General features: G+C 34.2%; 1 protein-coding gene across 3 annotated transcripts in view; it reads left to right on the top strand.

Annotated features, from left to right (window-relative positions):
* SLC4A10 (solute carrier family 4 member 10) overlaps positions 1-27,996 on the top strand; it is a 270,598-nt gene that overhangs the window by 126,490 nt on the left and 116,112 nt on the right. For all 3 annotated transcript variants that reach the window (XM_032755567.2, XM_032755570.2, XM_058441626.1), the window contains exons 3-5: positions 3,883-4,021; positions 19,408-19,568; positions 27,009-27,197. In XM_032755567.2, the coding sequence (XP_032611458.1) occupies positions 3,883-4,021; positions 19,408-19,568; positions 27,009-27,197 (489 nt within the window). The remainder of the gene's footprint in view (positions 1-3,882; positions 4,022-19,407; positions 19,569-27,008; positions 27,198-27,996) is intronic.

Here is a 27,996-nt window from a genome sequence, read left to right as displayed (position 1 = left end):
GAGAAAGTCACATGGCTTTGTAAGGGAAACCTTTATGGTTTGGGGGATTTATTCGGTTGGTTGGGTTCAGCAGCTGAAGACGTTGGCAGTGTGGTTGAGGTATATACTGTAGATTGGTCCCATCCTTCTGCTTTGAGTCCTGTTGATAGTAACCTTAAGTTATGACATGTATGAGACAAAGTGGATGAATTTGTTTCCAGCATCTGTTGGTTAGATTTATCACTGATTGATGGTGTATTTATGGGAAAATTAGTCAGAGAAAAGATGATGTCAAAACAAGCTGTGGCTATTGTTGATGACCGTTCTCAGTTGATTCTGCTGTCAGTATATCAGAAGCAGAAGAGAAAGAGTATGAAGCAAACAGACAAACAGAAAACTATGGAAGAAATAATTGAGGACAGGTGTGGTGGCTCATGCCTGTAATCCCAGCACGTTGGGAGGCTGAGGTGGGGAGATCACTTGAGGTCAGGAGTTTGAGACCAGCCTGGCCAACATGGCAAAACCTGATCTCTACTAAAAATACAAAAATTAGCTGGGTGTGGTAGCATGTGCCTGTAGTCCCAGCTACTTGGGAGGCTGAAGCAGGAGAATCATTTGAACCTGGGAGGCAGAGGTTGCAGTGAGCAGAGATCACACCACTGCACTCCAGTCTGGGTGACAGAGCGAAAGAAAGAAAGGAAGAAAGAAATGAAAGGAAGGAAGGAAGGAGAAAGAAAGAAAGGAAGGAAGGAAAGAGAAAAGAAAGAAAAGAAAGAAAATTTCTGGAAAAAAAACCCCCATAAACTTACACATTCAAGAAGCTCAGGGTTCCCACAGGATAAATGCTAAAATAAACAAACAAACACCAAAACAAAACCCCATTCCCAAAATTATTAAAAAGTATCGTAACCAAGCTTCTGAAAACTAAAAACAAAGAAAAGATTCTAATAGTAGCTAGAGAAAAATGGAACAATGATCCCAATGATTGCAGATTTCTCATTAAGAGAAGGGTAAAAGTAAATGGAACAGCATTTGAGAATGCTGAAAGAACATTTAGCCCAGGATTCTATATCCAGTTACATATCCTTTAGGCATGAAGGTTAAATAAAGGCATTCTCAGACGAAGGGAAACTGACATCATACTTATTCATGAAAGACTGTTTTCCCCCTGCGACCAGGAACAAAGTAACATGGCCACTCTCACCACTGCCACTTAATATTGTACTGGAATTCTAGCTAGTATAATAATAAATAAATAAATAGAGAAAGAGTTTGGAAAGGAAAAACTAAAATGGTTCATATTCACATATACATGATCGTCTACCTGGAAAATTCCATGGAACCTACAAAAAAAATTAGAAATAATAAGTAAGTTTAATAAGGTTGAAGGATACACGGTCACATGAAAATAAATCACATTTCTCTACACTAGCATTAAAAATTGGAAACAAATTAAAAAATATAATAGCCTCAAGAAATGAAATATCTAGGTATAAATTTAACAAAGCAGGTAGAAGATCTGTGTTCTGGAAATTATAAAACCTGATGAAATAAATATTTTGAAATGAAAGAACACCTAAATAAATGACGATACACATAGTTTCCATGGATTGGAAAAATCATTACAGTTAAGATACTATTCTCCCTAAATTGATCCATAGATTTAGTGCAATATCAATCAAATTCCAAGCAGGAATTTTGTAGATAGAGAAAAACTTGTTCTAAAATGTATATAGAAAGGCAAAAAGATTAGAATAGCCAAACAGTTTTGAAAAAGAAGAGCAAAGTTGGGAGACTCATACAATCTGACTTTAAGAATTACTCCAAAGCTATAGTAATCAAAAAAGTGTGGTATTGTCAAAGGAATAGACAAAGCAATGAACTAAATGTTTGTGTTCCCCCAAAACTCATATGTTGATATTCTAACCCCAATATGATGGTATTAGGAGATTGGGCCTTTGGGGTGAAATTAGGTCATGAACGTGAAGCCCTTATGATTGGGATTAGTGCCCTTACAAAATGAACCTCAGAGAGCTCTCTCAGCCTTTTCTACCATTGATATTACAAGGAGAAAACAGCAGTTTGCAACCCAGAATAAGTCCTTCACTAGAACCTAACCATGCTGGCACCCTGATTTCAGACATCCAGCCTTCAGAACTGCAAGAAATAAATTTCTGTTGTTTATAAGCCACTCAATCTATGGTACTTTGTTATAGTATCCTGGACTGACTGAAATATAAGCCTAGATCAATGGAACATTTTAGAAAGTCCAGAAAAACAGTCCAAAGAAATATAACTAATTGATTTTTGAAAACGGCACAAACCATGAAGAATATACTTTTTCTGTGTCTTTTATTTGGGTCTTTTCCATAAATGGTATGATATTGGAACAATTTAACATCCATATGCAAAAAATAAAAAACCCCTTGAATTCAACCTCGTATCTTATACCAAAATTAACTCAAAATGGACCATAGCTCCAAGATGTAAAATATAATATACAAAACTTTAGAAGAAAACATAAAAGAAAATCTTTGTGACCTTTAGGCAGAGAGTTTTCAAATTTGATACCAAAAGCATAATCTATAACACACACACAAAAATTAGAATTTATCAAAATTTAAAACTTTTCCTCAGTGAAAGGCACTACTAAAAGAATATAAAGTCAAACTATAAATGGGGAGAAAAGACAAATGTTGCAAATCATATGTTCAAAAAATGTCATGTATCCAGAATGTATAAAGAAGTCTCAAAACTCGACAGTAAGGAACAGACAACCCAATAAAAATAAGCAAAATGTTTTAATAAACACTTTGCCAGAGAATAAATATGGATGTCAAATAAACTCAGGAAAAATTGTCAACAATAGCCATTATAGAAATGTAAAGTAACACCACAATGAAACACCACTACATAGAATGGCTACAAAACAACTGATAATACCAAGTGCTGGTGAAGATTCAGAACAACTGCAACTCTCTTGCATTGCTCCTGGGAATGCAAAATGGTACAGCCATTCTGGAAAGCAGTTTGGCAGTGTCTTATAAAGCTGAACATAAACTTATCATATGACTAGCAATCCTACTTTTAGGTATTTACCCTAGAGAAATAAAATTTATGTTTACACCAAAGCCTACACAAGAATACTTATAGCAGTTGTATTTGTAATTGGGCCAAGCACTAGAAACCCAAATGTCCTCCAGCAGGTGAATGCATAAGCCAAGAGTGGTACATTCCTACAATGGACTGTTACTCAGCTATGAAAAATAATGAACTGCTAATACCCACAATGACAGATAAATCTCAAAATCTCAAAGGTATTTGCTAAGTGAATATAGCCAGTCTCAAAAGGTTATATGCTGTGTTTCCACTTACATGACATTGTGCAAAGGCAAAGCTAGCAGCAGAGACCAGATCAGTGGTTGCTGGGGGCTACAAAAGGGAGGTAGGAATGACTACAAAGGAGGATCACAAGGGAGTTTTTTTGGTGAATAACATTCTGCATAGTTTTAGTATAAATGAATTTTATCATAATCTACTCTTCTGAATATTACCCATAAAATATACCATATATGATGAGAGAAAATGAGTGTATGTGTCTGAGAAATAGAAATAGTTTCCATGAGTGTTAAAAAAATCCAAAATAATAATCATATTTTATTTATTATTTATTATATGCATACATTAATATATGCATTTTACATATTTATTTTCCCAAATTATACTGGACTTCATGTAATGATGAATTTGGTTTTAGTTCCTGAGTTTGATTTGGATGAGTGCTGCAGTGGGGAACAGGTGAGGTGTGAGCTTGGGGTGGTGTTGAAGGCAGTGACTGGGACATTTTAAGCTCAGGGTCATGGTAATACATGTTCACGGTAATACATGTCTCTGATTTTTTAGACACCCCATCACAGAGGGTACAGTTTATTCTTGGAACCGAGGATGATGACGAAGAACACATTCCTCATGACCTTTTCACAGAACTGGATGAGATTTGTTGGCGTGAAGGTGAGGATGCTGAGTGGCGAGAAACAGCCAGGTGAGGATTTTTGTTAAAGGGTGAAGGTATACTAAAGAATTTTCATGTTACTAGAAAAAGAGATTTCTAATGCAACAATTTTGCAAACATCCATGATTGCTGCCGATTTTAGAAGTTGCTCATCTAGCCTGAGCATATCCTATAATGGGATATGGGTCAGAAAGAAATCTGAAGGCAGTAATTACAGTAAATGGTGATGCAGAGCCAGCAACAGCTGCAGTCTTAAAGATAAACAGTAACATAATTTGTGTGTCATCAACAAAACAAAAGAAATCTAAAAGTAGTTTATTTCTATTTTTTCAGCTGCTGGCTTGCACCTAAATTTATGATATTATATGATAACTTGAAAGTGGGCTTTTTTTAAAGAAAGGGCAAATATTATGATAAGATGCTTTATGTATAGTCCTGCATTTCATGTGCTCTTTCATGAGGATAATAATAATCTGTAATATGTTTCTAGGATATGCATATATTTAAGCATAGTGGTTTTTTAAAATATCTTTTTAAATCAGTTTTTCTATCATTTGTAATTAAGATTTTTACATTGCTATATAATTGATAGAGTTCTGTAAAGTTGGAATTAAATTTTGTGTTTACTTTTCATTCATCCTTCCTGATTTGCTCAGTTAACAAACATTTATAGAGTGTCCAGTATGTGCCAGGTGCAATGGATATGGCACAACAACAAAAATCTTAGATCTTGCCTTTAGGGATCTTGCAGTCTAATTTAGACAAGAAAACAAAGTTGTAAATGCTGTATAATGAAAGCTGTGATACAGGTGTGCACAAGAAACTGTGGGCACACCCAGGGTTGTCATTTACCCACTGTTTCACAAATTTTAATGTGACTACCAATCACCTGGAATGTTGTTTAAAATGTAGACTTAGTAGGCCTCAGGCATAGAGTCAGACCATGAGGATGTCGTGTAAAATGTTTTGGGTTTGAGAACCAAACTTTGAGTAGCAGTTGTCTAAACCACAAGGTGAAAGAGAGGATCAGGGTAGCTTCCCTGGAGGAGGTGATTCTTGAGCTAGCTCTTGTGAGTTGGGTTGGAGTTAGCTAGGCAGAAAAGCAGAGGGGACAGTATTCTAGGCAGAGATAGCAGGACGTGCTTAAATATATCATTGGCACAGGTTTAGTGTTTATTTATTTATTTATTTTTTGTCTGAGACAGAGTCTCACTCTGTTCCCCAGGCTGGAGTGCCGTGGTGAGATCTTGGCTCATTGCAACCTCCGCCTCCCTGGTTCAAGCGATTCTCCTGCCCCAGCCTCCCTAGTAACTGGGACCACAGGCGTCTGCCACCGCGCCCAGCTAATTTTTGTATTTTTGGTAGAGACAGGGTTTCACCATGTTGGCCAGGCTGGTCTCGAACTCCTGACCTCAAGTCATCTACCTGCCTCAGCCTCCCGAAGTGCTGGAATTGCAGGTGTGAGCCACCATGCCCCTGCCGACACAGGTTTTATTGTTTTGTTAGGCTATCTCTTCCATTGTAGGACAGCTTTATTGTTAGAAAGTCTTTATCTTAAGCATATTTATTAGATTAATTTATTAGATAGGTCCTCAGATTGCAATTGCTGTCTGAAAGCCACAGTAATTCCATTGGATCATGTTAAACTTGTAGCCGCATTTATTCGTTGACTTTATTCAGTGTAGAAATAAATGCTCAATTATGAAAATGAATGTTGTGAATAACACTGGCCAGTTAATTCTTGTTTGATATATTTTTCAGTGGTCTTTACAGCTCTCCTTTATTTAAAAAACACTAAAATCGAGACAACCAAAATGGCTACCAACTAGTTTATCCTTATTAACATTTGAAAATAAATAAAACTAATAACTGCCAGTATTTAAAATTCACAAGGTGTAGGATGGCAGAAAAGTAAAAGTACTTCTCTATGCTTATTCACAGTATCTCTTTTCAAAAGTAATCACTGTTAATCTTTTTTGTGCATCTTTCCCCCAAAATTTAATAGCTGAATCTGTGTGTAAATATATGCCCTTTTAAAAATACACAACAGGGATTATATAATATACAGTGTTCATATCTTATCTTTTCGACTTAATATATTTGGAACATTTTCCATATCAGCAATTCAAATTTATATCATCTATTTGATGATTGCATTGCATTCAATTATATGGATGAACTTTCATTTATTTATTTATTAGTTAGTCTTGATAGACATTTAGGTTGTTTATTTTTTTCCATAAAAACCATTGCAATGATTGCTCACACAAATATTTTGTCATTATTTTGTAAGTATTTCTGTAAAGTGAATTTCTAACAATGGCAACAAATGTAGCAAAGAGAGCAGACATTTTTTACCTTGATAAATACTGTAAACTTACCTTCATAAAATGTTTTTGTAATTTACACTTCTATCAACAGTGTATGAGAGTGCTTATTTCCTCCACATCCTTTCACAGTAAATTATCAAACTGCTTAAAATGTATTTTCCAGTTTTATAAATAAAACATAAATCTCATTGTTTTAATTTGATTATTCAAATTATTAGTGAGGTTCAACATCTTTTCATATGTTTTTATTTTTTACATGTGAACAAACTATTCATTTCCTTTATTTGTTTTATATCAAATCATTCATTATTTTCTTTATTTGCCTTTTGGAACACTTTAAATTGGTGGCATGTTATTCAGTGTGAACTAACCTTTTTAATAAAAAAATTTACATAAGTTTCCTCATAATATTTTGCATTGTAATATTTTAAATATAGACTTAAATTTAAAATAGTTTTTATGTAACCTGGTACATATTAAGATTAAGAGACTTCTACCTTACTTTTTGTCTCAACTGCATCAAAAACTACATGGTAGTTTTAGAAATATGTAATATATGTGCTCATCTTCTTTATTTGGTGACAGAAAGTGAATATAAGATCATTTTTTCCACAGATTAGTGATATAACTTGCTCTTTTATGATTTTGATAAGGAAGTTAAAGTGCCTCCCTCCCTGTTTAAGACCAGAAGCATCTATCTGCCACGAGTTACAAGGAACAGATGTTCCTGCATGACTTGAAGGAAGGAGATCTGGTGATTGTGATGACTAGACAGCTCTTGTTAGAGTCTCTTTAACCTATTGCTAAAAAGTATTTTTTCAAAGCATTTCTTTTAGAGTTCCTTCTCTACCCTCATACTACATAATAGAGCTGAAACGTAAAATTGGAATATATATTTGGGCAAAAGTAACTCACTTATTCTTATAGTGGTTGGTGATTTTTCATCTTACAGATCAAATAGTGACCCTTGCCCACTCTCATAAAGCTAGGAGATTGCAGAAGCGATACTAGAATATAGCACCCTCACTTTGTTACAGTTGAGCAGGTAGGTTTTTGTTATGCTCTAATGGATTAACTCAGTAACATGTTTGTCCTAAACCACCAAAATATATTGCTGTTGATTTATAAAGAATAAAAAAGATAATCCATTTAATAATTCACATTCTCTAATATTATTAAATGGACCTATGTTTGTAGCCAAGCTTCTAGAATCTAATGCATGGTATAGCTGTTTGAGCTTCAGGGAGACATCTGATGAACAATGGAAATAATAACAGATATTGAAGGGGAGGGTAGATGAATTTTAACTGAGACACAATGATTCAGGGAAGGGAAGAACATACTTATTGAGGATTTCAAAAAGAAACAGGTTTTAAAGTGGCAGAAGTAATTTTGTTCTGATTGCCCTAATTCATCTAAAAACGCTAATTTTTGTTAATTCATGACTCCATCTGATTTTTCACATGCAATTTAATTCTAGAAAATCGTTAGCATCACCATCTAAAGCACTTCTTTCTTTTGATGAGTATTGCAGATGGGATTAATAATTTTCTACCCTCACAGCAGAAACAAAAAGGATATTTTATCAGCTCATTCCACCTGTCACATATCACATCTTGCATAATTTATGCCCACTGTCATTGCCAAGTAAAACTTAAGCAAAGTTTTAGATTTTGAAGCTAAATTTTTGAATCATAATTATTTAATAAATGTTTGTAAAAACCAGCTGTTCACTTTTAAAAACCCTAAAAGAAGCCATATGAAGAAACTAATGAAATCAACACAATTACAATGTCCTGCTTATAAATAACATGTAATGTTATTAATAGAAAAGTGAGCAAAGCTACCACAGCTGTGCAATTGTGGCGACAACATGTTTGACTCACTGTAGTTACCCTTTATAAAAGCTTCCCACAAATGAACTCAGAAGAGGCAAAGCAGGGGGTAGCATTTAGGCTTCTGATACATACATGGCAGAATAGAAAAGGATTATTACATCAAAACAATTTTATTGATGCTGTGAAGGCATTTGACATACAAAATTAGTAATGGTTTAAGTCATCTGGATTTTTTACTGGAAAATAATGCGGATTAAGAGCAGGTGTGAAAATAATATGGATTAAGAACAGTTAATGTCTATAAACACTAGGTTTGGATGTATTTCATTTCCCCTTAAGATGACTGTAGGTATTCTTTGATTACATGTTATTCTCTAGCTCCACCCCAGCCGTGTCCCCCAACTATCCTAAAAGAGGATGTTTTTTTTCTGGAGACATCCATTATTTCCCTGAAGGCTATAATTTTGGATGATATAGTAACTCCTTTTGGATGATAGACTTACTCTTTATTTGTTTGAGTAGAATGAGAGAATTAAAAACCTTAGAAAAGTTAAACTGAGTTAGTGAGAATAGAACACCCAAAAATAGTTAAGTTCTCTAGAAAAAAACCTTCTCTAGAAGCACCTAATTGGCAGAATAATTTTATTCTGTATATTTTAATATGAGTATTGTAGAGGAGATTATAATAAACTTAATCCACAAAGAATTCATGAAACACCTATTTAATGTTGCTTAGTGGAAAGAGACTCCAATGTGCTAATCTTGGATGAAAACAGATCCAGACATACTGAAGGAAATGAAAATAATCTTCTCAGGATTTAAATCCGCCCTTCTCCCCCCACAGAAAAGGTCGTGCAATTGGCCAACAGTTTTATTTATTTATTTTTTAGCGTTATCCATTACATATCATTCATGCTTTGAAACTCTTGTTTGCTTTGGTTTGCTATTCAAACAAATGTCAGCAGAGTTTATTTGAAAACTGGAACAAATTGCAGCACTTTAGGTCATTAACTACAATCAGGCATTTTGCAACTAACAGCGTATTCAGTGACTACAAATCTTGAAACAGTGTCTGGTGTGTTCCCAGATCAGTTCATGTCTATCTTTGAAGGATGAAATGGGATTTAAAAGAACAGAAAAGAGAGATATAGTTATGTATTTATGTGTATGTATTATTTTTAATAGTCTCTTTAACAATATTCATTTAAATATCTCTTAAAGAATTGGCATCATTCTGGAGCTGGCATAGAGCACTGAATCTTGAAATGTTTAGTATCTTTAGTAACTTGATATTTGTAACATGTGGGCACCTTTTTATGGAAAGTACCTTCTGCCTCCTCCTATAATATTCATAAAACCTATGGTACATCAAACCATCCATGCATATAACTTATATTTGGTCATCTTAACTAACAAACTGTTTGGAACTCCCTGAAGTTCCAAACTCTCTGAAAAGAACTCCATTCTTTTCTCAGAGAATTAAGCCCTCAACTTGAAGAAAGTTATTCTAAAGGAAGGAAGAATAATTGGATTTTTTAAAATGTCATTTCAGAAACATAAATCACTGGAACGGAATAGAGAACTAAGAAATAGACCAGCACAAGTAAAGCTTACTGATTTTTGACAAAAGACAAAAACTATTAAATGAAGGAAAAATAATCTTTTTGAAAAATAATGTTGGAGCAATTAGACACCTAAAGGCAAAAATTAGCCTTGATATAAACCTCACCATGTACATAAAAATTAATTCAAAATAGTTTATAGATTTAAACTTGAAACATAAAGCCATGAAATTTTTAGAATAAAACATAAGATAAAATCTTCAGGACCTAGGGCTAGGTGGCAAGTTTTTAGACATAACACCAAAAGCACAATTCGTAAAAGGAAATATTTATAGATTGAACTTTACCAAAATTAAAATGTTTGTGCTGCGAAAGATTCTGTTAAGTGAATGAAAAGGCAAGCTACAGACAGAAAGTATTTGCAAACCAGATATTCAACAAAAGTGTTATATGTAGAACATATAAAGAACTCTCAAAGTTCAACAGTGTGAAAATAAATCAATTAGAAAAGTGGGCAAAAGGCACAAACAGACATTTCACCAAAGGAGAGATACATATGGCAAATAGCACATGCAAAAATGTTCAATATCGTTAGTCATTAGGAAAATGCAAATTAGAACTGCTCTGAGATATTACTGCATACCTAATAGAATAATAAACATGAAAAAATAGTCATACTAACAAATGTTGGTGAGGATTTGAAAAAACTGGATCTTTCGTACATTGCTGGTGTGAATGTAAAATGGTAGAGCCCCTTATGGAAAACAGTTTGACAGTTTTTGATAAAACTAAACATGCATTTACTATATGATCCAGCAATTGGACTCTTGGGCATTTATCCCAGAGAAATGAAAACCTGTTCACACAAAGACCTCTGCATGAGTGTTCACAGCAGATTTATTTGTGATGGCAAAACCTGCAAACAACCTGAATGTCCCCCATGGGTGACTGATTAAACAAACTGATACATCCATCTTTATAATGGAATATTACTCTGCAATAAAAAGGAAGAAACTACTGATACACACAATAACTTGAATGTATATCAAGGGCATATGCTTAGTAAAAAAGTGTCAATCTCAAAAGGTTGCAAACTATATGATTCCATTTATATAACACCCTCAAAATGACAAAAGTATGGTGATGAAGAATAGATTAGTGGTTTCCAGGGGACAGAAATAGAGTGAGGATTGAGAATATAAAGGTGCAGCACAAGGGATTTCTTTTGTGGTGATGGAACAGCCTCGTATGTTGATTGTGGTAGAGGTTACATCTATCTATACATGGGATAAAAATGCATAGAATGTAGGCAGGGCATGGTGGCACATGCCTGTAATCCCAGCACTTTGGGTGGTCAGCTAAGGCAGGAGGATTACTTGAGGCCAGGAGTTCAAGACCAGCCTGGGTAACATAGTGAGACCCCCATCTCTATAAAAAAATACAAAAAAGGGCCGGGCGCTGTGGCTCACGCCTGTAATCCCAGCACTTTGGGAGGCTGAGACAGGCGGATCACGAGGTCAGGAGATCGAGACCATCCTGGCTAACACGGTGAAACCCCGTCTCTACTAAAAATACAAAAAATTAGCCGGGCGTGTTGGCGGGCGCCTGTAGTCCCAGCTACTCGGGAGGCTGAGGCAGGAGAATGGCGTGAACCCAGGAAGTGGAGGTTGCGGTGAGCCGAGATTGCGCCACTGCACTCCAGCCTGGGGGAAAGAGCGAGACTCCGTCTCAAAAAAACAAAACAAAACAAAACAAAACAAAACAAAAAAACAAAAAAAAATAGCCAGACATAGTAACTGGCTATGTAGTCCCAGCTACTTGGGAGGCTGAGGTGGAAGGATCATCTGAGCCCAGGAGGTTGTGGCTGCAGTGAGCTGTGATTGCACCACTGCACTCCAGTCCAGATGACAGAGTGAGACTATGTCTCAAAATAGTTTTTTTTAATGCATAGAACTGCACACACACACACACACATGCACACACTCACACACACACACAGCAACACACAGAGCCCACATCTTATCAGTATTCTGTTTTTTTTCTTTCCAACTTTTATTTTAGGTTCAAGGCGTATATGTGCAGGGTTGTTTCATGGGTAAATTGTGTGTTACAGGTTTGGTGTACAGATAATTTTGTCAGCTGTTAGGTAGTTTTTCAATCTTCCCACTACTCCACCTTACCTGATAGATATTTTTTGTCACCCAATAGGTAGTTTTTGATCATCCCACTCCCCACCCTCAACTAGGCCTCAGTGTCTGTTGTTCCCTTCTTTGTGGTCCATGTGTATGCAATGTTTATCTCCCACTTGTAAGAACATGCAGTATTTGGTTTTCTGTGCCTGCATTAATTCACTTAGGATAATGGCCTCCAGCTCCATGCATGTTGCTGCAAAGGCCATTATCTCATTTTTTATAGCTGCATATGATTGCATGGTGTATATGTACCACATTTTCTTTATACAGTCCACCACTGGTAGGCACATAGGTTGATTCCATGTCTTTGCTATTGTGAATAGTGCTGCAATGAATATACAAGTGCATGTGTCTCTATGGTAGAACGATTTATATTCCACTGGTTATATACTAAGTAATAGGATTGCTGGGACGAATGATAGTTCTGTGTTAAGTTCTTTGAGAAATGTCCAGACTGCTTTCCACAGTGGCTGAACTAATTTACATTCCCACCAGCAATGTATATGCATTCCCCTTTCTCTGCAACCTCGCCAGCTTCTGTTATTTTTTGCCTTTTTAGTAATAGCCATTCTGACTGGTGTGCAATGGTATCTCATTGTTGTTTTGGTTTACATTTCCATAATGATTAGTGATACTGAGCATTTTTTCATATGCTTGTTGCTACTTGTATTAGTATGTCTTCTTTTGAGAAGTGTCTGTTAATGTCTTTTGCCCACTTTTTAAATAGGGTTGTTTGTTTTTTGCTTGTTGATTTATTTGAGTTCCTTAAAGATTCTGGATATTAGACCTTAGTCAGATGCATAGTTTGCAAACATTTTCTCCTACTCTGTAGGTTGTTTACTCTGTTGATAGTTTATTTTGCTGTGCAAAAGCTCTTTAGGTCAATTAAATTCCACTTGTCAATTTTTGTTTTTGTTGCAATTGCTTTTGGCATCTTCATCACAAAGTCTTTTATTTGGCTGATGTCCAGAATGGTATTTACTGGATTTTCTTCTAGAGTTTTTATAGTTTTTGGCCTTACATTTAAGTCTTTAATTCATCTTGAGTTGACTTTTGTATATGGTGAAATGTAGGGGCCCAGTTTCAATCTTCTGCATATGGCTAGCCAGTTATCCCAGCAGCATTTATTGAGTAGGGAGTCCTTTCCTCATTGCTTATTTTTATTGGCTTTGTTGAAGAACAGATGGTTCTACGTATGCGGCTCTATTTCTGGGTTCTTTAACCTGTTCCATTGGTCTATGTGTCTGTTTTTATACTGGTACCATGCTGTTTTGGTTACTGTAGCCTGGTAGTATAGTTTGAAGTCAGGTAGTGTGATGCCTCCAGCTTCATTCTTTTTGTTCAGGATCACTTTGGCTATTTGGAATCTTTTTTGGTTCCATATGAATTTTAGAATTTTTTTCTAATTTTGTAAAAATGTGTACATTTTTTCTAATTTTATAAAAATGTTATTGGTAGGTTGATAGGAATAGCATTGAATCTGTAAATTGCTTTGGGCAGTATGCCATTTTGATTTTGAATTTTTTCCTATCCACGAGCATGGAATGTTTTTCCATTTGTTTGTGTCATCTCTGATTTATTTCAGCAGTGTCTTGTAATTCTTGTTGCAGAGATCTTTCACGTCCCTGTTTAGTTGTATTCCTAGGTATTTTATGATTTTCATGGCTATTGTGAATGGGATTGCATTCTTGATTTAGCTCTCAGCTTGAATGTTATTGGTGTATATAAACATATACCATTTGCATATTGATTTTTGTATCCTAAAACTTTGATGAAGTTGTTTAGCAGATCTAGGAGCCTCAGGCAGGGGTTATGGGTTTCCTAGGTAAAGTATCATATCATTTGCAAAGAGAGATGGTTTGACTTCCTCTTTCTCTATCCGGATGCCTTTTATTTTTTATTCTTTTCTGCTTCTCTGGTTAGGACTTCCAGGACTTATGTTGAACAAGAGTGGTGAAAGTGGGCATCCTTGTCTTGTACCAGTTTTCAAGGAGAATGCTTTCAGCTTTTGCCCATTCAGTATGATGTTGGCTGTAGGTTTGTTGTAGATAACGCTTACTATTTTGAGGTGTACACCTTCGATGCCTAGTTTTTTGAGGGTTTCAAACATGAAGGGATGTTTAATTTTATCAAAAGCCTTTTCTGCATCTACTGAGATGATCATGTGGTTTTTGTTTTTAGTTCTGTTTATGTAATAAATAACATTTATTGATTTGCATATGTTGAACCAAACTTGTATCCCAGGAATAAAGCCTATTTGATCATGGTGGATTAGCTTTTTGATGTGCTGCTGGATTTGGTTTGCTAGTATTTTATGGAGGATTTTTGCATCTATGTTCATCAGAGATATTGGTCTGAAGATTTTTTGTTGTGTATCTGCCTCATTTTAGTATGAGAATGATGCTGGCCTCACAGAATGAATTGGAGAGGAGCCCCTCCTCCTTGTTTTTTGGAATAGTTTCAGTATCTATTCTTCTTTATACATCTGGTAGAATTTGGCTGTGACTCCATCTGATCCAAGGCTTTTTTCTGGTTGATAGGTTTTTTTTATTACTGATTCAATTTTGGAACTCATTATTGGTGTGTTCATGGTTTCAATTTCTTTCTGGTTAGGCCAGGTACAGGGCTCACACCTCTAATTCCAGCACTTTGGGAGGTTGAGGTGGGTGGATCACTTGAGCCCAGACATTTGAGACCAGCTTGGCCAAAATGGTGAAACCCTGTCTCTACTAAAAATACAAAAAAATTAGCTAGACACGGTGGTGTGCACCTGTAGTCCCAGCTACTTGTGATGTGAGGCAGGAGAATCACTTGAGTGCAGGAACAGAGGTTGCAGTGAGTCAAGATCGTGCCACTGCACTCCAGTCTGGGTCACAGAGCAAGACTCTGTCTCAAAAAAATAATAAAAAAAATAAAATAAAATGAAATGAAATAAAAATAATTTATTTCTGGTTTAATCTTGGGCAGTTGTATATTCCCAGGAATTTATCCATTTCTTCTAGCTTTTCCAGTTTGTGAGCACAGAGGTGTTCATAATAGTCTCTTAGGGTTTTTGTATTTCTGTCGGGTTAGTAGTAATGTCTTCTTTGTTTTCTGATTGTGTTTATTTTTATCTTCTCCCTTTTAAAAAATTAGTATAGCTCGTAGTATATCAATTTTATTTATTCTTTCAAAGAGCCAAGTCTTGGTTTTGTTGATCTTTTGTGTGATTTTTCTCATTTCCATTTTATTCTGTTCAGCTATATTTTGGTTATTTCTTTTCTTCTGTTATATTTGGGATTGGTTGGCTTTTGTTTTTCAAATTCCTTCAAGTGTAATGTTAGGTTGTTAACTTAAGATTTAAGTTTTTTTTTTTTATGTCGACATTTAGCAGTATAGACTTTCCTCTCAACACTGCTTTTGCTGTGTTCCAGAGATTCTAGTATATTGTATCTTTGTTTTCATTAGTCTCAAGGAATTTCTTGGTTTCTACCTTTACTTCATTGTTTACCCAAATCATTTAGGAGCAGGTTGTTTAGTTTCCATGTAATTGTATGGTATTGAGAGATCTTCTTGATATTGATTTATATTTTTATTGCATTGTGTTCTGAGAGTATGTTTGGTATGATTTTGGTTTTTTTAAATTTGTTGAGAATTGCTTTATGGCTAAGTATGTGGTCAATTTTAGAATATGTGCCATGTGCAGATGAAAAGAATGTATATTCTGTTTTGGTTGGGTGGAGTGTTCTGTAGATGTCTGTTAAGTTCATTTGGTCAAGTGTTAAGTTTAGGTCCCAAATATCTCTTGTTAGTATTCTGCCTCAGTGATCTGTCCAATACCATCAGTAGGGTGTTGAAGTCTTCCACTATTATATTGCCGTTATCCAAGTCTCTTCATAAGTCTCTAAGAACTTGTTTTGTTTTATGAATCTAGGTGTTCCAGTATTGGGTGCATATATATTTAGGATAGTTAAGTCTTCTCGTTTAATTGAACACTTTATTTTTATGTAATCCTCTTCTTTTTACTTTTTGAATGTTTTTGGTTTAAAGTCATTTTTTCTGAAATAAAAACAGCAACCCCTTTTTAGCATTCTTAAAATTTAAAATTTTACTTTCAAAGGAGCCAAGATGAAATGATTTAGATGCCTTGTCACTTATTTAGTCATCTTCACTGTTATCCAGAAGTAAATTTTAACTATAAGTTTTATTATAAGAAAGGGTTTTATCATTCTATATAAATCAAGAGGCCTAGGAGTATTTTAAAAGTGAATTTGTTATTAATGTTATTACAGCTTACAAACAATATTATTGTATGGGTGAGTTTATAGAGTTACACCTAAATAGTTAAGAAACAATATGATTTTTTAGTAATGTACGAAGACTTTTCAGGATTTTGTACTTGAGTATAATTTTTGGAGATTACATTTAATTTAATTTATTTATTTGTTCTTTTGAGGCAGGATCTCACTCTATCACCCAGGCTAGAGTGCAGTGGCATTATCATGGCTCTCTGCAGCCTCGATCTCCTGGGCTTAAGCAATCCTGCCATCTTAGCCTTCTGAGCAGCTGGGACTACAGGCATGCACCTCCACACCTGGTTAACATGTTTTATTTCTTGTAGAGACATCATCTCACTGTTACCCATCGCCTCACTGTTACAACATTTTAGAATCAATTTTATAAAGGGGATAACAGAAAGTACCATAGTTCTAGAAACCTTAATTGAGGACATTTTCCATAGAGAAAAACCTGTATTTCCTTAAATAGCATTACACCCTTTTAAAACTCTAGGTTTCCTTTACCATCAAATAGACTAGAAAGTAAATTTCCAATTTAACAAAGTTCTTCAGTCAAAATAACACCAGCATACATGCTATTATATAGTCTCCCTTCCTTTTGCTCTTTTTATCTGAAGTCCACAGCATATGTCAGTAGATTATAATTTAATTAAGAGATTTAATAAAAGTTGTATCCACTCCTCTGATGCCACTTCCTTATGGAAAGTTTCATTATAGCCCTTCCACAGAATAGTATGTTTGAGTCTTACTCACAAAAGAAAACCATCTATTTTTATCTAGCATAGTAGGCAATAAAGAAAACAAATTGGAATAATATAAAAGAAAAAGTGAGAACAAAGAACATTTTGCAACTTAAGATTGGCTCCAGACATGGATGAAAATTAAATGTTAAATCAGTTGTTTCTGCTATAAGCATTAGCATAAGATGTTTGAACTGAAAAGGACTATAAATTCAATTCAAATTACTGTATTATGGTAGGAAATGGGCACAGACTCTGGAGAAAAATAAAATTAAAAAAAAAAAACTTAGAGTTGGATCCTGGCTTGACAAGGTCACTGGCTAGGTGATCTTTGGAAAATTGTTTAATGTGTTTAATTTGTCTCATCATTTTACCTGTGAGAAAACTGACCCAGAGAAGTTAAAAGACTTTCCTTTTATAACTTGGTGGTTTAGCTATATAGAAAAAATATAAATTTTTTTTTATTCTCAACTAGTCGAAGACACTTTATATAATACTATTCCATTAAAATGTCTGCCAAGAGGTTGCTCCTTTGTGATATTGAAATCATAATGTGACTATGGCCTTATTCTTATATCTGACAAGAAATAGTAATTTATATTTATTAAAATCATATTTACTTTCACCATTAATTCTGATTAGGATTTTTATGCTGATATGAATAACTAAAATGGTAATCTGTGTCAGTTGGGATGGGCTAAATTATGCTATAAAAATATCCTGCAATCTCAGTGGCTTAAACCCATTTATTTATGGCTCACAATTCATGTCCATCATGGATCATTGGGGTTTTGCTCGTCTGTTCATTGTATTAAATAGTGACTTAGAAACCTCAGCTGATAGATCAGTCTTCATCTTGAACTCTGCTTGTTAGATGTCAAGGAAAGGATAAGCTCCAGAGGATATTGTCTTGCCAATTAAATACTCCAGTCTGAAAGTGACACACACATAATTTCTGTTCCCACCTCATTTCCAGGTTTAATCACAGACACATGGACTCACCCAATTAAAAGGGAGCCAGGTAGTGATATTCTACACTTTCCTAGGAAGACAGGGAGAACCAGTTATGACATGATATGACCATCACATGATCTATGAGGTATTATGGCCCTGTTTAGGACTGAAAAACTTTAAGAATAACTGATATGAAAACTTTCTGTGTAGACAAAAATGTTCTATAAAATGCCCAGCCTTGAAGAGATTCTGTTGGTGATTTGTGGCTTAAATGTAAGCTTTTTCAATATGGCATAGCTATTCTTACCTGATTGTAAATTTTGGCAGGTATAAGTATTCTTTTCTATTGGTTTCCTTTTCACTTTCTGACATTTTTTTTTTCTTTTTGCTTCCTAAACACTAGAGACAGATCCATAGCTTTCCTGATCTCTCTTACTACTCTGCACATTAATCATTCTGACTGGCTCTTTTGGTTAGTTACTTTTGGCTAATCCACTCGATTCCCTAACTAGTTACTCCCACATATTTGTTGTGTGTTGAAGTTGGATCATTTTATTACACAAGATAGTAATATAATATCATACAGAGGATTTGAATGATATTGCTTGGGGAGAGAAATTGGGGTCAAAAATGACTAAGGAGAAACGAGATGAGGGAAATGGTGGAGATGGAGGTAGCCAAGAAGATTTAGGCTAAGGTTCATTAGAAATGGTGAAACTAAATTGGTCATCTATTAGGATTAGAGAACAAATTCCTGAACAGATAAGAATTAAGTGGCTTGTGCCAGAGCAATAAAATCATTGGTTTCTCTTTATCTGTTCCATTTATCTTGCTTATAGACAATCTAGGTATTGCTATTCATTTCAGTCCAAGAAGACAGTGGTCTCCTGTTTGACATCATGACATCAAGTTTCTTCTCTGATGATCCATCCTGGCAGAAACACCCAGGGATGGGGTCTGAGCTCAATTCTCACATATTTAGTCCCTAGGAAGTGACTGCTATCACTAGCTTTCATCCAAGCAAGCCTAACAAGGATTTTTCCTATACAACAGACCCCAAATTATGCCAGCCTCCCTCAAGATCTTATAAGAAAATTACCGAGAGACTAAAATATTCAGGTTTAAGACCTCCCACTAAGGAAAAATAAGTATTCTTTCATTTTCTTTTTCAATTACCACTAACTTTCTATGAAGTATACACTCTTTATTAGTGCTACATAAGATTTGCTGTGACCAGTGGTTAAACACTTATATTTAAATGTTTCTTCAGAGTTAGACAAGTTAACAAAATAACATGAGTTTTCCTTTTTTCTCAATTATTTTTTAATTGCAAAAAGAATATGAGTTAAATGGAATTAAAATGAAATAAGCCAAATGGCTTAGACTAGCTTTTATATACTTCCAAAACCTATGAACCAAGACACAATATGACTAGTTTTCTATTTCAACCTTTTATTTTTGGGATAAAGGATCATTCACCTACTATATAATATAAACTGTGCTGATAATATTTATTTGCATAGGTGGTTGAAGTTTGAAGAAGATGTGGAAGATGGAGGAGAAAGGTGGAGCAAGCCTTATGTGGCTACTCTTTCATTGCACAGCTTGTTTGAGTTGAGAAGTTGTATTCTGAATGGAACTGTGTTGCTGGACATGCATGCCAACACTTTAGAAGAAATTGCAGGTATATCTTTTCTCCTTTAGTCTATTTTATAGGTACAGCTACTTTTCTGTTACTCTTTTCCTTATAATTCAATATATGTATGAACTTTGGAAAACTAATTCTCATAATCACTGCATGAGGCCTTTAAAGTCATTTTCTTTTACCCTGTTATTTGTGATAAAAGAAGTTGAATCTCAGTGAAATATGCTCTAGCTTGGCAGTGCCAAGTATAAGACAAGAACCTAGATATCTTGATTCCCATTCACCATTTATTTTCATTATCATATTTAGACTCTCACCATTAGAAAATTAAAGGAAAAAACCTTAGAGCTAGATGCTTATTTTCAGTATTCAAACATATGAAATAACCAAATGAAAAAATTTCAATAAACAGAAAAATGTTAGTTGAGAATGGACACAGAAAGGTACGGCCATTTATTTTAAACTTAATTAAAACCTTGAATTCCAGAGGAAGCCAAGTGATACAGTTAGGATTAGTTTTATAATTCAAAACTATGACCTGATGAATGATTAGTATTAGAATTCAATGATATCTTATAATACAGACAGGTATATTTAGGAAATGTTATTATTACAGAAATTGAGCCAAAGAACTCCTGTATCTTTTGACCAGAAGACAAACATATGTTAGTGAAAACAAAATAATACAAAAACACAGAAACAAGTTTTGAAAGAGTATAAATGAAATAATTGATGGAGGTTTTAAAAATACTAACAAAGAAAAGAGGCAGTTTAAAAATTATTAGTTTGGGAAAAAATAAAATTCGTTCCATATGATATGTATTTGTGAAGTGAAAAGACTTAATATCTTAATTATATTGTAGAAATGAAAAATAAACTATATGTGTGTTTTTAATCATATATATGAGAATAATATATTAGAAAAATAACATATCTACTTTAATCTGCAGAACAGCCCCATGAAGTAGATGTCATTCTCATTTTCCAATCAGAAAATAGAAACTCTAAAATTGTCATGGCCTAGATTTCACCCAAGGTCCCCTGACTTTAAGCCTACGTGTTTTTTCTATTACACTGCAACTGCTGTCTGAAGAAAAAGAAATGTCTTGAAGTGAATGTCACCCAAATTTTGATGGCACATTTATCACCTTCAAAATTATTGATTTAGTCATTGGTGCCGATAGGCATTGCAGTATGTGTGAAAAGAAAAGTAAGTACTGAAAGATACTATGGCTTGAAATATTAAGCAAAAACTCCAAAAATACTAAAACACACACACACACGTGAGCGCACACGCGCGCACACACACACACACACACCACACTGCCCCAAACAGGAAAGATAAGCGGTCCTCTTCTGTTTCATGTAACACCTGTAAAGAGATTATTCTTTAAGTTACATAGCTAGAGCCTGAAAGACTTTATGAAGTTAAACATGTATGTATAATTTTCAGAAATATCCAGGCTACTGTAGCTGCACTAAATCAAGAGAAAATGGAGAAAATGATTAACTCAGAAATAAGCAAAGTCTCTAAGAATGCCAAAATAGTTAGCTATCCAGCTCAGTTTCTTAGCTTTACATTATATGGTCTTGCTAATACCCAATAAACATTTTTATATTTTAATTAGGAATGAGACAGCTGGGCTTTTCACAGTACTTTGAAGTATGGGAAGCTCTTAAGTTTGTAATTATCTTTTTAATACTCAAACCTGGTTCTTGGTGTTATTATTGTTATCCTTATTTAATAAAGAAAGAAACTAAGATTTAAAAGGTTAAAGGCCTTGCTCTAAGGGGTTTATTTCTGCTGCTTAAATCGATGATGGCGCTACCTTTAAGAATAGATTAGTCCAAATACGTTTTGAAATGGGAAACGAAACTGTCACATTCTACCACCCGGCAAAATTAGCTTCAGAACATACCCTTTATACTTTTACCAGTCTTCACATTTCTTAAATTATGTAATTTCTAATGCTTTCCTCGGAAAGTTATTCCTATGAAGAAATTTTCTCCCAGTAATTTGACTAAAACACTTCATTTTATCACTTTAGTTCACTTTCATTGTCCAAAATTATGTGACTTTTTCCTAACTCTGTCCCTGTCTTCCAAGCTCAATTCTGTAGAATATGTTAAGGTTAACTGGGTTAAATCTAGCCTTTTCAATCAAATTACATTCTCTAAATCTATCCTTACAGTGAAAGTAGTTCAGCTGACGTCTTGATACCCTAAATAGCTTTTTAGTATTCTTTCTGCTCTTCTAATTAGTGTGTATCTTTCTGACTTTGAAGTAGCCTAACCTGAATGTCCCATTTTTCAGTGTAGAACAGCCTGTAAAATGACGTTTAGAATATGTCAGTGGTTTAATGCTAACATCACAAAGAAAAATGATTACAAATATTTGTGTTGATCATTATTACCTTAGATTCCTTTACAATCATTACTGAGATTTCCTCTCATTGATAACTATAATTTGACTAAATTTAAAAGTTACTTATTTATCCCCTCAATATAATCTCATTAAAATATTTCTCTCTATAGTTAGTAATTATTTTCTTATTTTTTACTTCTCCTATTTTCGTTTTATAAAAATTGAGCTGCATTACTAAGTTTGTAATAAATAAGCATGCTTTCTGTTTTTAAGACTTCTAACTTTGCAAAGTATTTTCACATAATTATGTTTTATTATCATAGCAACATATAAAGTAGGAGAGAGACTATTTCACCATAAACAGATAAATAGAAAGTTCTTTATCAAAGATGACCTTTGCAGAAATGGAAATACTTTTTTTATTAACCTATAATCATAATTTTGGGGGATGGGGTCTCACTATGTTGCCCAGGCTGGTCTTGAACTCTTGGGTTGAATTGACCCACCTGCCTCAGCTTCCCAAAGTGCTAGGATTACAGGCATGAGTCACTGTGCCCAACCATAATTTTTGTTTTATTCTGTTTCATGATCATTTGTGGCCATAGTGATTAACAATCAGCTCTGAAACTTTGTCCTCAGCTCTTATTTATCATGATTTTTCTCTGTTAGTCATAATTCACATACATTAATCACTAGTTTCAGTTTTACAAAAGCTAAGTGTAAGAGTTTACCTTTAAGGGTTCTAATCCCTAGTACCTTGTGAATACACAGGCTTTGCAGTATTGATGTTTTTCAGACATTTCCTACTAGATGAATATGACCCAGACATTGTTTTGTAATGATCAAGGATTTTTATATCAATGTTTTGATATGTTTTTAACAGACTCAGATAATTCCTTAAGAGATTTTTGTAGACTTAGTAGCAGAAAATCCCATTTGTATCTGGCATATCTGTCAAAATTTCTAATATAATTAAAGTAGGATTTTCTTTTGGCTAAAGTTAATTTAAAATATCTGTTTCCCAATGTTTCAGGAAACTCAATAAATTTAAACTTTATCCTTCAAAATATTACTTAACCTTTTCAAATCCAAAATTCTCCAGATATATCTTCTTACCACAATTTACTCTGATATGGAGATTAATTATATTGAATATGCTTCTGAATTATATTCATATAAATTACAGGAATTTTATGGTCTATGTTAATCTCTTTGAAATTAAGCATTATAAAGATTAATGATGGAAATATCCTCTCTGCAGTGTGTGTATACTTTAACCTAATTCTGTCAATGAGAGTTAGGAAGAAATTAAAACCAAACCAAAGTTGGTACCATGGGCAGATTATCAATCATAGCTCCCAACTCATTTAAACAACCTTTGTTGTTTAAAATCTTTAATTGAAGGAAGAGTCTACAGTTTGCTCCACTGAATGTAATCTGTAGAGTTGGGAGTATAGGAATAACCATATATTTTTTAACATGCCTATACTGTGACAATCCTTGGTCTGAAAAGTAAGTATTTTATTATAGTTTACATCTTTAGTACGCACATCCCTGTTAGTGCTGGCAACCAAACCACAGAATTTAGGAACTTCATATCATATTCCCCCTCAGCTCTCCCAATATCTTTTAAAGTTAAGACAATGGGTTTTCAAAGCATTGATATGATGATCTTCAAAAAGGCAGAGATTTATATAAAATCTGCGAAATGTCATAGCCTCTAGGGGCTTTCATTGAAGATACATTATGATAAAATAGTTACCTGATAGGATGAGAAACAACTTTTCATTTTTCTGAGGTCTTTTTCCACAAGTGCTACTAGTTTATCTTTTCTTTTTTTTTTTTAGACGAAGTCTTGCCCTGTCGCCAGGCTGGAGTGCAGTGGTGCGATCTCAGCTCACTGCAACCCCCGCCTCCTGGGTTCAAGCAATTCTCCTGCCTCAATCTCCTGAGTACCTGGGACTACAGGCACACGGCACCATGCCCAGCTAATTTTTTTGTATTTTTAGTAGAGACGGGAATTCACCATGTTGGCCAGTATGGTCTCAAAGTGCTACTAGTTTTTCTAGAGTCTGCTTAGTGTTAGCAGAGTATGACCTATTTGTCCTTTTTTTTTTCTTGATTTTTCTCTTATCACCCAGATCCTGGGGCAGAATAGACTGTGTTATGTAGGCATAATAGCTTGCTGAGATTGCAGGACTTCACTCTGGACCCAGTCATCACGGTCCATTATTCTTTCACACTTTTCAAGTTAATACTAATATATATTGTAGTGGTGAAAAGAACAATGTAAGTGATTACTAATTCAGATTCCTTTTGGTACTTAAATGTCACCCTAGTATAAGTTATATTCTTAAGCAAAATGAGTAATTTTTTCCAGACAAGTAAGATATAATTTGATACAGTTATACTTTGAAGAAGTTTGCTGTGTATTTCTCTGTAACTAATGAACACATGAGTGTGTTTTTTAATATTTACTTTTCCTTACATAGCTGTTTCAAATAAAAATCTTATCTTTGAAAAACTGTGAAGATAGTGACCTATGGCTTTTGTAGTGTTCGAGCCTGGAAACATTATGCTTCAACAGAATTTTAAAATCATAAACATATGAAGGGTTTATTATGTGGTTACTTTTGATTCTGACTAGAATATTGAACTGTGAATTCATATCATGGCTTATATTTGGAACTGCCTTACAATAATATCATATTGGTATTCTAATAACCTACTTTACAACTTCCATTCTGAAGTATATGCATATTTTATATACATTTTTCCATCTTAGCAAGGTTTCAGTGTAATGTCATATATGTTGACAATTTATTATTTCCTTTATTTCAGATTAACCCAGGGGTATTATAACTACTGATCTCCAAAGAACTGAAAAATAGATTTAAATATTATTCTATAGTATCATACATTTTCAGAATTGGAAGGGACCTTTGAGGTAATTATAGTGGCTGACTTTCAAACATTCCAGGTATATATTATGGGTGACTTCCAAATATTCATTCTATCTCTTTCCATTGTACACACAAAAATGATAGAGCACACTATATCCCATGTGCCAAATATGGCCAACTGCCGGATTTTGTAGGGCATTTGAGCTAAGAATGGTGATTATATTTTAAATGGTTGAAAAATAATAAAAAATAAGTTAATATGTTGTGATGTGAATATTATATGAAATTCAAGTTTCAGCATCCATAAAAAAGTTTCACTGAAGCATAACCAGGCTCATTTGTGTACATGTTGCCTGTGGCTGCTTTCCTGCTACAAAGGCAGAATTCAGTATTTGTGACAGAGATCATATGGCCTACAATGCCTAAAATATTTGTTATCTGGCTCTGGACAAAAAGAGCTTGTCTATCTCTGGTTTAGAGAATTAACTCTAGAGTGAAGCGCAGTTCTTGATTAGCCTGTCAGTCATATGAATACCATCTCCTTTGCCAGTGATTGGTTCAAGATGGGCAGGGCTGTGTCAGTTAGACTTAGGATAATTTTTCCTGGCCAGGTGAAAAATAACTAATCTAAGAGAAAGTCACACAAAAAATATATTTCTCACTGGATATGAATAAAAATATGTGTTTCCTTGTTGCTGCTGGAAGCCACCTTATGACCATAAGGAAAATCAGCCTGAGGTTAAAGCTTACCCTAGAGGAGGAGGAAGTTAACAAAATCACGGAGAAGCAGAATTAGAGCCAACTTAACTTTGATCTTTCTATTATGTGAGCCAATAAAATTGTTTTAGGTAGTTTAATTTGGGTTTTCTGCTATTGATAAGCCCAGCTTTTTCTCTACTTGATAAGCTGTTATAAAATATGAATATATTGAAACCACCACAAATTTCAAACCAGGAACCCATAATCTACATAATGAAAATTACAAAGAAAATCTTTTTCTGGGAAATATTTACTGATAGCCTCAATATTCCAATCAGTGCATCAGGTGCCTTATGTCATTAGTCTTGGCACCAATATATGATATAGATATTATTATCTCCATTTTACAAATAAGGACACTGAGGTTATTCAACATTGCAAAGTTGTCTAGCTAGAATGTCATAAAGTGGCCCAAATCTGTCCCCTAGTTCATTTCCATTTCACACTGAAGGAAAACATTGTTGGTAAGGCAGCATTCTGCTAACTTTCAAACCTTTACTGTATTCAAAAAGGCAGTGGAAGGCAGCTTATTGTGATCTGCTTTACATAAGATGTTAATGCCTGAAAAACAATTAGAGTTAATATTTGATAATCAGAAAGCAGATTACACAAACATCCATTGATGTGATCTTTATATCACTAAGAAACTTAAAATACCTTTACTTATGTACTTTATTGACATTTTTGATACAGTGTATGGTAAATAATCTGCTTAATTATAGACTTCTGAAATCTCACCTTCCAGTCTTTGTTTTGCAGGTATAGAATATCTTTTTAATCTAACATTCTCAAGGGAGTGTGTTTCCAGGAAAGTTTGAGAAAGGGCTGATTTTCTATCCATATGAAACTGAATTGTTTACTCTCCAAATTCAGTAACTATATCACTTCATAGGCCTCTTTGCATCAGATTTTCACAGATAGACGTTTGTTCACTTAATGAGGAAACAAGGAAATTAGTCTGTACTAAAAAATGGGAAAAATTTTAAAATATAAGTATAAAACCAATTTTCAAATTCAAATACATTATGAATTGTGAATTCAAACACATTATGAATTTTCAAATTCAAGCACATTATGAATTTTGATATTATCTCTACAGCTATTCCTCCCATCAGTGTGAATAATGAAGAAATAAAGAACTTTCTTCTCAATGCAACTATTCCCATTTGAAAAATAATACTTCATAAGAATTATGTACTTCATAAGAATTATGTATTTAAAATAGAATGGTTTATAATGAAAATTTGTCCAAATCTTTCTTGTGCAACATTTCTACAATGGAAGATAAATTTCCGTTTATAACACCATGCTTAGAGATTTTTTAAAGAAGTTATTTCTATTTCAAGATGAATAATATTGTTGAGGGCTTGCATATTTGGACTCAGTGGTTCACAGCTGGCACATGTTCTAGAGGAAAGCTGTGCTCATCTTCTTCCGGCCTTTTCTCTTCAGATATGGTTCTTGACCAACAAGTGAGCTCAGGTCAGCTGAACGAAGATGTACGCCACAGGGTCCATGAGGCATTGATGAAACAGCATCATCATCAGAATCAGAAAAAACTTACCAACAGGATTCCCATTGTTCGTTCCTTTGCTGATATTGGCAAGAAACAGTCAGAACCAAATTCCATGGACAAAAATGGTAAATGTTTGTTCATTGTGCTCTTTATGTCTACTTTAGGTCTCTGACATATCAAAGTGCTTCTAAATCTTTTAAAACTTATTTTGTTTGAAAATGATTTTTTGAAATACAGATTATAGAATTCTTTTCACATGAGTATATATTCTTATTATCAAGCATCAAATTGTAAAATTTTAGAAAAGAACTTAAGTTTCCTGAAAGGTTCAGGAAAAAATGCAAAGAAAACTAATATTTAATAAAAAAATCTTTTAGATTTGGCTGCAGAAAACATAAACAGAGCATCTGTGGCATACCAAATAAGGTCCTAGTCTCTGTCCTGTAGCTTAAAAATGTAATGCAGGGCTTTGACTTATGCCATAGATGGTCTTTTAGTTTAAAGGAATTATGATCATCATCTAGTGTTTGTGGAAAAAAGATATTGGTTTCATGTTGCTCATAGTTAACAAATTCCATTAGAGAAAATGATTGAAAAGACCAGCCAGTGCATTGTTTGTGGCTTTACATACATTATGGCTGATTCCGGTTCAAGGGCTCATTGCTGTTTGTAATGCGGCATCTTCAACATCCATGGAGCCACCCCACTTACCATCTTCATAAACCAACATAGATGACCACCATTGTTTCCTAGCAATCGACTTACTATGATTTATGCTTCAGACTATTTTATCTTTCCTGTATTTTTTGTTCTCTCCTTGCATTTATTTAACCCGGATCATTTGCAATAAGGAAGTTGCTTAGAAATCTCCTGTTATCATCCATCCTTTCTGTTAGTCTCATGAAAGAAAATGAAGTTACCGTG

The sequence above is a fragment of the Hylobates moloch genome, unplaced genomic scaffold, assembly GCF_009828535.3.
Source record: "Hylobates moloch isolate HMO894 unplaced genomic scaffold, HMol_V3 SCAFFOLD_1, whole genome shotgun sequence".
Taxonomy (NCBI): domain Eukaryota; kingdom Metazoa; phylum Chordata; class Mammalia; order Primates; family Hylobatidae; genus Hylobates; species Hylobates moloch.
Note: the sequence above shows the minus strand (reverse complement) of the source record. Positions and strands in the feature narration are given on the sequence as shown.